The sequence below is a fragment of the Neltuma alba genome, unplaced genomic scaffold (genome assembly GCF_004799145.2).
Source record: "Neltuma alba isolate B1F8T4 unplaced genomic scaffold, ASM479914v2 tig00001155_pilon, whole genome shotgun sequence".
In the NCBI taxonomy this organism is placed as follows: Eukaryota; Viridiplantae; Streptophyta; class Magnoliopsida; order Fabales; family Fabaceae; genus Neltuma; species Neltuma alba.
In genome coordinates, this window is record NW_021632356.1 from 15,273 (window position 1) to 25,975 (window position 10,703).

The 10,703-nt window shown below is 33.8% G+C and overlaps 1 protein-coding gene across 2 annotated transcripts; it reads right to left on the bottom strand.

Annotated features, from left to right (window-relative positions):
- Positions 1 to 266: 266 nt before the first annotated feature.
- On the bottom strand, positions 267 to 5,963 carry LOC114752140 (DNA repair protein recA homolog 3, mitochondrial-like). Of its 2 annotated transcripts, XM_028940865.1 has the most exons (8): positions 5,657 to 5,963; positions 5,171 to 5,225; positions 4,267 to 4,484; positions 3,733 to 3,820; positions 2,895 to 3,067; positions 2,498 to 2,644; positions 1,655 to 1,789; positions 267 to 1,026 (listed from the first exon to the last, which is right to left on the bottom strand). In XM_028940865.1, the coding sequence occupies exons 1-8, from the start codon at positions 5,720 to 5,722 to the stop codon at positions 643 to 645; spliced, it is 1,266 nt and encodes a 421-aa protein (XP_028796698.1). In that variant the 5' UTR covers positions 5,723 to 5,963; the 3' UTR covers positions 267 to 642. The 2 variants fall into 2 exon arrangements, with proteins under 2 accessions (XP_028796698.1, XP_028796704.1); XM_028940871.1 differs by lacking the exons at positions 5,171 to 5,225; positions 5,657 to 5,963 and adding an exon at positions 4,966 to 5,152.
- Between the last annotated feature and the right edge of the window lie 4,740 nt (positions 5,964 to 10,703).

The window sequence follows — 10,703 nt, forward strand, 5'->3', positions numbered from 1 at the left end:
ATTCCAAGGTCCTTTTTTGGGATTTTCCCTAATTGTATTTTATTATTATTTTAATTTAAAATCACTTCATATTTATATATTTCAATCAAATAACCGAACCAAAATATTTCTACTAATTCAGTTTTGATTAATTTGGTTAATCAATTTCGATTCGGTACTTAAAATTCACTCGATTCAATTATTCGGTTAGTTTAATTATCACAAAACACCGAACCGAAAAATCAAACACTCACTCCTAAGTCATGCTCATTTGTTAGAAGGACGAATAACGTGAAACACAGAAGATCTCCAATGAGATGCAGATTTAGCATTATATATAGCGGAGTAACATCATCACAAATCCTTGGAAATGACAAGGGTCTTTACTAATGACCTCTCTTTTTCTTCGCGATCAAGAACATCCGAGAACCACATGACAATGGCGTACATACAATGATGACCAGCAAAATTATATCTACAAATAATATGCAGCACTTTCAACGTTTACCTGAGCCACCTGAAGCTTCTTCATGTGGCATTCTTCAATTGAATTTCAACTGAAGAGTTTATAACCAATTGATTAGGATGTGCCATCTCACCCACACGGATCCAAGTCCAGCCAGGGTAAAAATGTGAACCAAAGCTTTGAGGCCATCCACAAATTCATGCTTCAGCAGCTGTGGCTGCTTCTTCATCAGTAGATTCGGATGACACAACCTCTTCTGTGACATCTCCGGTTGTTGTCCCTGCCTCTGGTTCGTTTTCTGTCTCAGCATACAGTTTCTCCCTGAGTTTCATAACAAGTTCTTCTTGTGCATCATGATTCTCTGCAAGGAACTTCTTGATAGCTTCCTTGCCATGGAAATTCCGGCCGTTATAGTTGTAAAATACGCCAGACTTCGAGATTAATTTGTGTTTCAGGCTCAACTCTAAAATTTCTGCTTGTCTACTTATACCCTTGCCGAACTCAAGCTCAAGTTGCGCTGATTTGAATGGAGGGGCAAGCTTGTTCTTCACGACCTTGACAAGAACCTGGCTTCCTAGAGTCTGCATAATGAAACATCATAAAAGAAGACGACTCAGACCAGTAATGAAAACGCTTCAGTGCAATCAAGCTAATACTCATACCCAAAAAGTACTGCAAAAGCCAAAATTACACAGACAGGCGTAATGTGAGACATACTCCAATGCATTGAATCAATCTTTCCAAAAGAAATGATAAAACATCTTCGCCAGGTATTCATAACGTTGATTCCACATGCATGATTTTTAAATTTGAACTCCTCCCAGTTATTTTCAATATTACATATAATGGATTCTATCACTATCGTGGAAGACTGGAATAATATGCATGAGTAATCCACTGCCCATACTTTCTAATGCATTTAAGTAGATCTAGAGTAAACTATCATGATTACAGATTCAGTTGTGCTTGGTTGGGAAGAAAATTGGCATCTAAGACAATAAGGCCAAAAAAAAAAGTTAAAATATTTGAATACAATTGAGACAAAATGCATTGCTATTTTCAATCTGCCCATTATCAGCCGAATCAAGCACAACCTAAGAAGTTTTCATGCCAAATATGTGAGAAGTCTTGTTACTGTGAGAGGATAACACTAATTTCAACAAGATAGAGAATACAAGGGGAGCAGTGGAATGAACAGATTATTTGTACCTCTTCACCCTTCTTTATAAACCCTGTTCTCCTGATATTTAGCCGCACAGAAGCATAAAATTTCAATGCATTACCACCACAGGTAACTTCAGTAGGCCCACCAAATCCCGCAAAAGTAGAAAGCTTAGACCTCACCTGAAGAGACACACAACACTCATCAAAAGGTTATATCAGCACATCCCTTGAAGGACTTAATATAATCAGGTTATTCATGCACTTAAAATAAAATTAAAAACAATATATTCTTGCAGGAAAAGACAATGAGTCAACAGTCGCTTCTCACATAAACAACCAGAAAAAACTATCTCGCGCAATATTAGCATCCTAAAGAACCCCAACAGGGAAGCTGCAACTATGTTACCCCTAAGTTCCATAAAATCTTAAAGAAGATGTCAAAAGAAAGAGAACAGAGGGAAAGGCCGACTCAAGGAAGTTTGATTATTTAGTAGCATGTTGTAAAGCAATGCTAAACTTTGCAGGCATGCAGCTTTACGTTCGTAATAAGAAAAAGGAACAAAACAGAAACACCATCACACATTTAGATCCCAGAAGAGATTAGGAGGAAAACAAAACACACATCAATGGTACACGTCATTATGAACCTAAAACTAATAGTCCGAAACCATATTGACCAGCAGTGCCATTAGAAGAGCTCAAGCTCAACTGATAGTTGGAAATAGAAAATAATTTTCGCTCAATGCAACTGACAAAAATAGAGAACAATGTAAATTAGTAGAGGATAGACCAACCAAGTTTGCTATATGTGGTAAAATTTCACAAGTAAAATGACACCTATGGTGTAGGCCGAAGAAATTTAGCAAAACCAGCGACCATAGCTTATACCTGGTTAATAAAAATCAATATACACTGTGATAGTGATAAGGCATGGCTCAATTTCCGAAGTGCCTGGCTCATCAACCTTGCCTGCATTGCCATGTGAGCATCACCCATCTCACCATCAAGTTCACCTTTTGGAACAAGAGCAGCTACCTAGTATTGGGAACACTGCAAAAAGTCAGTAGACATAAACCTCACATATAAGAGCTCCAATCCATTAAACCAGAGGACATAATCTAAATCACATGCAAGTAATATCTGCAATAGATACGGTGAAAAGGTGAGAGAGGAAATAGGGGGAGATGGGACACTTAAAATTTTACTCATAAAAGCAATCAGGAAGCCATCCTACCAATGACCAATAAAAATAGCATAAACAAAAGAAAAGGGGCCCCATACTTACACTGTCAACAACAACTACATCAACTGAACCACTGCGGATTAAGGTATCCACAAGACTAAGCGCTTGTTCACCACAATCTGGTTGTGAAAGAAGCAAATTCTTGGTATCAACACCAATGGACTCTGCAAGTGCTTGATCGAGTGCATGCTCAGCATCAACGAAAACACAGTAGCCTGCAAGAAACAAACAAATTAATCTCTACAGAGCTGCATGGACCAAGCACAAGTCCTTAGTAGATATGCACTAAGAAGTTAGTCATGGTATTCAACATTATAAGCCCCCTCATCTTCACTGTCATTGTAATGGCAAAGCACAAGTAATATATTAACATAACCACAAAGGAACTGATCATGTAAAATTCATATTATAAAAAGCAACCAATAACAGTCCGTTCTCTATAGAAGTAACCAAAGAAACGGGGGGCAAAACATAACCCCCATTCACAGAGTTAGAAAATTGCCAGAGCCTACAAAATGTCGCTGCAGTGTTGAGCAGCAATACTTAAATGAGAAGGCTTATAAGGATTAGATCAACAATTTACTGAATTCAAATAACATAGTCATTGTCACCCACCAAAAAAAAAAAAAAAGTCATGCGGGTAATTCTTGAAATTTAATTGGCCCTGCGTTAAAATGTCATAAAAAGGAAACTACATGTATCCAAAGCAAATAACAAAGGCACATGTAAAGAGCAGGAGAAACAGAGATTACGAAAATGGCACTAGCATCATACTAGATAGCAGCAGTACAAGGGTCACATCTGTAGTGAAGAACAAAGCCAAGACAACAAGAAAGGTATAAACATGCTTAAGTCCGAAGAAAAGGCATAGAAAGATAACCTCCTTGCTTCTGTGCTTCCGCTATTGCATGTAAAGCAAGAGTTGTTTTCCCAGAAGCTTCTGGACCATATATCTCTATAACTCGTCCCTAGAAACATTCAGAATTTGCATGCAACATAAGTATATGTCTACCTACACAGCAAAACATAAGGTTGATTCTCTCCACTCTCTTCCAGATACATATATGTATTTATAACCCAAATTATTCTTCCGACAACCTATATGTGCACAATGTGTTATCTTGCAATAAAACATTATTTTTCAAAATGAAATACCAACACTAAACAATCAAGTAGACAACAAATTTATTCTGTGAATGCAGACACAAACATAAAGAAGTACCAGTCATACCACTGCTGAAAGGAAATAGGCAAAAGCAATGAAGAAATAAAAATAATAAATTTAAAAATAAATAAAATTTTTGTTACTTTCAACAAATTACATTTTTAAATAAAAACATAGCGTTTAAAATTCTATCCACGTACTCATGTAGAATAAAAGAGAGAAGAACTCCATACATGGAGTTAAGAATACCTTTGGAAGTCCACCAATTCCTAATGCTAAATCCAGAGCAAAAGACCCCGTTGACACCACAGGAACTTGTCTTGATGCAACAGAGCGACCAAGCCACATAATCGATCCCTTTCCAAAGGCAGAAGTGATCTGATCCAGAGCTTGTTGTAGGGCTAAGTCTTTCTTGGATATGTTCTCATCACTTGAGTCACTTCCATCTGATTTAGATCCCCTTCTACCTTCAGGTAGATTAAAACAAAAAAAAAAGGGTCAATCCTAGGAGCATTAGTGCAAAGACTATGATAAACAGAAAGGAAAAAGGTAATAATTGACACTTGGGGGGCAGGGTGGATCCTTAGCACAGTACTCGCGCTATATGATTTCAGTACACATGCGTGCCGCAATGGATCTAACTTCTTTTACTGTTTGGTTCACAGAATCAACAGGAGCGAGTGATGGACGCGAATTTCAAAATTCTTTCAGTACATAAAACTCAGCTTCCAAATTACGGACTAATAACCTCCTAATCCAATTTATACAACATCTTAGTAAAGAAGCCTGAGCAATATTGTGCTTTCAGGATTCAATTGATTCCTTCAAATTTACTGAGTTCAAATACAGTATTTAAAGAAGCTAAGCCCGACTAGCAAGCTTTCCATGTCAATGTAAATGGCTGAAGCTGCTATCTCCCCTGTGAAGCAAAAACAACTTAGGACTTACTGATAGCAACTTGTGCTTCACCGGGATCCTGATTTTCAAAATCACCGATAAATCAGGAATTTCAAAGACACGTGGCAGTCCCCTATTATCTTAATCATGTCTCTAATCTTGCATCAGAAATTAATGCCCATTTTTTCTTGTTTGGCAATCAGCTTGAGAAAGAGAAAAAGAGGAAGTAGAAAAAGCCTTTCTCCTAAAAATAAACCTCTGGATGAAAAGCTGAGGACTTGAGATGCGCCGAATATTCCTTGTCTAAAGCCCTGGAAACGAAAGCGAGCAATAGGTAAGCATATTAAAGATGAGGAATCAATCTCACACACATACGTAGAAGAATATGCCGAAAGAGAGAGAGCTAGTTCTCGGTCTGCATAAACATGCTCAGCCATTCGCCATTGGGCTTCTATTTTTAAAAAAAAAAAAAAACAAGGGACAGGTAATCTGCAGAAAAGATTGATTTTCGCGATAAAGGCTACCCGAGAATCGCTTAAGCTTCATCCCTTAATCTTGTTACCGAGCCACGGACAGATTAAACATTTAACAAAAATAAATAAAGGAGATTGAACTCTAAAGGTGATTCATAGCCGCACAGACTCCGTCAAGTGAGAATGTGTGATAACTGATAAGGAGAAATGAGGGACTGTAGGAAGGTGGGAAAACAAAATATGAGAAGAGAAAAAGAAAAATGTATCACCGTAGTAACCGTAGGGTCGAATAGAGAACGCTTGAGAAGGTGAGTGTTCCGAAGCAGCCTCGCCATATAAGCACTCTGCAGGATTTTCACTTCCCGCCTTCGACGCACAGAGAAAGCTAACTATCCTTCACAAACACACTGATCACCAAAAAATACAACAATGAAAAGGCTCAAGGAAACTTGAATGGTTTGTTATGCATGCAAGAAGAACTAAGTAGGAAGCCCGCGAGAGCTTTGCGAGGTTTAGGGTTTTTGGGAGTTTGATTTCCCTCCTTTTTCAATTCCGACAAGGGACAAGGGGAGGGGAGGGACAGGAGCGACTGCGAGATACGCGCGCGACTGTCATGCCTCCGGTGTTCCCCAAAAAAAAAATCTAATGGGCCGGGCCGGGCCTGCAGATTTCACCTTATTCCTTTTTTTTTTTTTTTAGATACACAATTGCACTTTTTGGTTAAATGCTCCAGTGCTTCGTTCCCAATTTTTCCTCACCCCATCCCTATGCAGTGCCACCCCAGCAGCTTCGATTTTCCACCACGCAGCGTTTCATTGCCTGCAGCTGGGCGTTCTTGTATTCTCTGGTGAGGCTGCAACGCCAATAATGCAGAAAGTCCAGGGCATACAGTGTTTAATATTTATACGTTAAATCTGGGATTTAAATTTGGGGAAATTAGGGATAAATACCTGGTTGAAAAATTTTATTAGTAAATAATTTTTAAAAACTTTATACAACTTAACTTTTCTTAAATGTAATCTGCCTTTTGTTGTGTGCAAATTAATGCTAATATTAACTATATACTACCTGTATAACTTAACTTTTCTTATATACAACCTATTTTTTCTTGTGCAAACCATCATTCTGATGACTATTTATCATTTAAGTTTATAATGAGATAAGTATGCCCAATTTTAATTTTCCTTCTCATTTTGCACTATACTACTTTTTCGATTTTAAATATAAAACCTACTTATTAATATAATTTATATTAAAAATGAATTTTATATTTAAGATAGAGTTCAATAATACAATGATGTTTAATAATGAATGATCAATACCGAAAATGAAAGTTTTAGAGAAGGGGGCATGCCATTGAACAGTGTAATTGAAAACAGATGTGTGAGATTAGAACAAAACTTTTGACACGTAACACGTGGACATTTCAAATTGTGGTAGTAGCAAAGTTGATGATAAAAAATGACCAATTCAGTGGTACATACAGTAATTGACAGCTTGTGGTGCTGGACAGTGCACTGATAAAACCAGCAAATAATGCATGCAAACACATTTTAGCCCTCAACTTAGCAAACTTTATATGTCCAAGTAGCTGAATTTGATCCATACTATCTTAGAAGATTTACTACCTCCGATTCTAATTATAAAATTTAAAGTCTGCTTATTTTTGTTTTTTGTTTTTAAGAACAAGTTTTAGAAACAAAAAACAAAAAACTTTGTTTGGAAAATAATTTTTAAAAATCACATTTGAAAAAATATATATATAATTACATTTTGACAAGTGATGGTTATCAACAGTAGTGATAAGTAGTAGATAGTAGAGAAGAAAAGAAAAAGATTTCTCCAATTTTTCAAAACAAAAAAATAAAAAAAACAAAAACAAAAAAAATATGTAAAAGTTGTTTTGGTTTTTCAGTTTTTAAAAATGATTTTTTTAAAACAATCAACTAAAAACAAATTGCCAAACAAGTTTTTTTTTGTTTTTTAAAAAAATTGTTTTCAAAACAAAAAACCAAAAAAGCCTTTACTTTCTCTGATTTTAAGTCTTATAATTAGGTTAGAAGGTAGTAATTCATTAGTTGGGGAAGATGTGGATGAGATGAGCATGAGCTCTGATATGCACGATTATATCCGTTTGTGGCTACAAGAATCTATATCCCCTGATTTGCCTAGTTTGTTGACCATCTCTAATACAAGGGACAGGGCCCCTATTTCTCAGTCAAATCAGGGGCAGTATCGGAATATTAGAAGTGGAGAGAGGGGTTCCACTGTCCTTAGGTATTGTTTAGTTGTGGGGAATTTTTACTGTAATTATGTGGGAATGAGAATCTATCCCATTCCTTTGATGAAACGTGTTTGCTTGACACCGTCCACCGTGCCAGACAGCACTAATATAAGGCTTTGTTTACGTAGGAATGTCACAACATTTTACATACTTAGTATTGAAGAGGAAGGGAGAAATTCAAACATTTTAACTTTATTTTTTTTAAAAAAACTGAGAGGGTAATAATACATCTGATTTTTAATATAAGAGGAAATTAACTAATTTAGATAGATTAAAAAGGTTCGTTAAATTAGTTACTTATAATAAATATGTGCTATCTTTCCTATAATATCTTTGTTGATCATGTGTATTAGTTAAAACTTAAAACTACCATTTGATGGAGTATTTAATATGTGTAACTATTATAAGGATTATTTTGAAAAAAATAAATAAATATGAAAGATAAAATAAATTAAATCTTATATTTAAAATCAATTAAATATTAAATTAGTTTTTATATTAAAAATTAGACCGACAGCAACAAGTAAATAGGCACAAAAGCCGGTGTTATTTGCACTGGGTATGGAGGAGTCTTTTCGGGCAACCTGCCCAACAAAATGTCGGCAGGGGAATTCAAGTCCAGATTTCCCATTCCACACTTCAACCTAATGGTCAAAAGTCAAAACCATTTGGGAAATTTCTCAATCTTGTTCCTTTCCTCGCCAACTGGCTTCTTCCTCATTCCATTGAATTTTCCATGTCCCCAAATTTGGGGTGCACGGGAATGTTAAGACAAAACGTATGCACATGGAAAAAATAATACTATGAGAAAGGATTAAAGTAAACCATACGACGAGAACAAAAACCTAGGACGTGTTGAAATAATCTTTAGTTGGGCTATATACATGCGCAAACAAACAGCCACACTCAAAAATCGTTTGATAACTAGAAAATTGATTATATATTACTTCTGATCTTAATTATAAGACCCTGTTTATAAAATAAGACGTCATTTGTAGCTTAGAAATGAGATTTTATAATTAGAACCAGAAGTAGTATTATTTTGCAGGAATTCAACATTCAACGTTACCGTGTTGTAGTTTATTTAATTATATTACTTTGTTATAAGGAAGGAAAAAGGGTATATTTTATTGTAAAATTATTGGGACGGGGAAATATCTATTATATGTTTAGAATTATATTTTTTTCAAATTATTGTTATCATTATTTTTTTTAATATTATTAGTGTTTATTGTTGATTATTTGATATAAAAATACATGCGACATTTCATGCCTAAAAAGTAGTTTTTATTCTATTTTTCTATTCCATGCCATTTTACAATTTTGTTTTTTGACCAAACGTCATTTTACAAATCAAATTGCCTCTTAACAACTTCGGAAACGTGGGAGAGGGAATACTTATCAGATAAAATTAATAAGAAACTTTCAAACATAAATTCATTCTTCAGAAAAATAAATCTATACAGTCACATGAACAATACAGCTGGAAATTGCCCACTACTAATCTATGTGGGTTGCATGACTAAACAATTTTTCCCAACTGTTATTTTCTTCGTCATAAAATAAAAATATAATTTTGTCTGTTCAAAACAATTTTTATTTCACTATATTTTACAGTAAAGGATGCGAAATCATCTTTCTTTCTTTCTTTTTTTTAAATTTTTGCCCTGCGAAAATTTAAAATTAAGTTGTTGCGTTACAACTACACAACGTTGGGTATCAAAAGAAAAAGCTTAAAAATTTTAAATATATATATATATATATATATCCACACTAATATTAACATCAAATCATTTTTTATGATCCCTTTACTTTCCATTCCAATAATCAGAGACACAGGGGCCACGGGATCAATCAATTAATAATATCATCAATCAATCAATTAATCAATCAATCATCAATCAATTATATTTTTGAAAACTTGTAATACCCGATTCGTTTTAAAAACGGGTTGAGTATAACATTAAGACATCCGAATATATTTAAGGGTTAATTAATCCGCAAGTCCTTATAATTTCAACGAATTTTGAATCAGGTCCCTATAGTTTTTTTCTTTTTATCAGATCCTTATACTTTTATCTTTTTTTAATTAGGTCCTTGTATTTATTTTTCTTTTAATTAAGTCCTTATAATTTCACTAAATTTTTAATCAGATCCATGTAGTTTTAATTTTTATTTATTAATTAAATATAAGCTTAATTAAATAGATTAATACTGAAATATAAAATATTAATAATTATGTAATAACAAAGTAATAGAATTAATTAATTCAGAAATTTTTTTAGAACAATTAATTTTTTTGCTGAAAAAATTAAAATCATTATAATAATTCAATATCTTTAGAATATTATTGTTTATAAACTAATATTAAATAATATATACTATTTTATGTTTATATAATAGTACTATTAGAATTTATAAAATAAAGAATAAAAAATTCAGGGACTTAATTAAAAATAAAATGAACTTATAAGGACATGATAAAAAGAAAAATAAATACAATGACCTAATTAAAAACAGGTGAAAGTATAATGACTTGATAAAAAAAACTATAAAGACCTAATTCAGAATTAGTTGAAACTATAAGGAGCTGTGGATTAATTATCCCTATATTTAATTGATGAGATTTGAAAAATATTTTGATTGGGAATTATGTGTGTATTGAATTAAATGAGGAGTATCATTATTAAATGGGATTTCAATTTGAGAGTCAAATGAAGGAATTAATAATTAATTTTGAGTTTGAATGATATCTTAATTGGGATTTGAATATATTGAATTAAATGGGAAACATCATAATTAAATAGTACGTCAATTGGGATCTTAAATATAAAAATTAATAAATAATTTAAAATTTTTTTATGGTTTTCTTAATTTTTGAATTTCTAATAAAAAAAATTGCACTTCTATGAAAGGTGAATATAATTTTTTTTTTTTTAGGTTGCCCACCCAGTTCACCGGAGATTTGCTTCGACTACATCTGGATCCGACCCGGGTCGCGTACCTGGCTGCGGTGGGTGAGTCTCCTAACG

Excerpts from the sequence above, each read along its gene's own strand:
- LOC114752140 (XM_028940865.1), bottom strand. The coding sequence starts at position 5,722 with ATGGCGAGGCTGCTTCGGAACACTCACCTTCTCAAGCGTTCTCTATTC. Across the intron at positions 1,790-2,497 it reads TATTGATTTTTATTAACCAG|GTGAGGTCTAAGCTTTCTAC; the intron begins GTATAAGCTATG and ends GTGTCTCTTCAG. Across the intron at positions 1,027-1,654 it reads TTATAAAGAAGGGTGAAGAG|ACTCTAGGAAGCCAGGTTCT; the intron begins GTACAAATAATC and ends TTCATTATGCAG.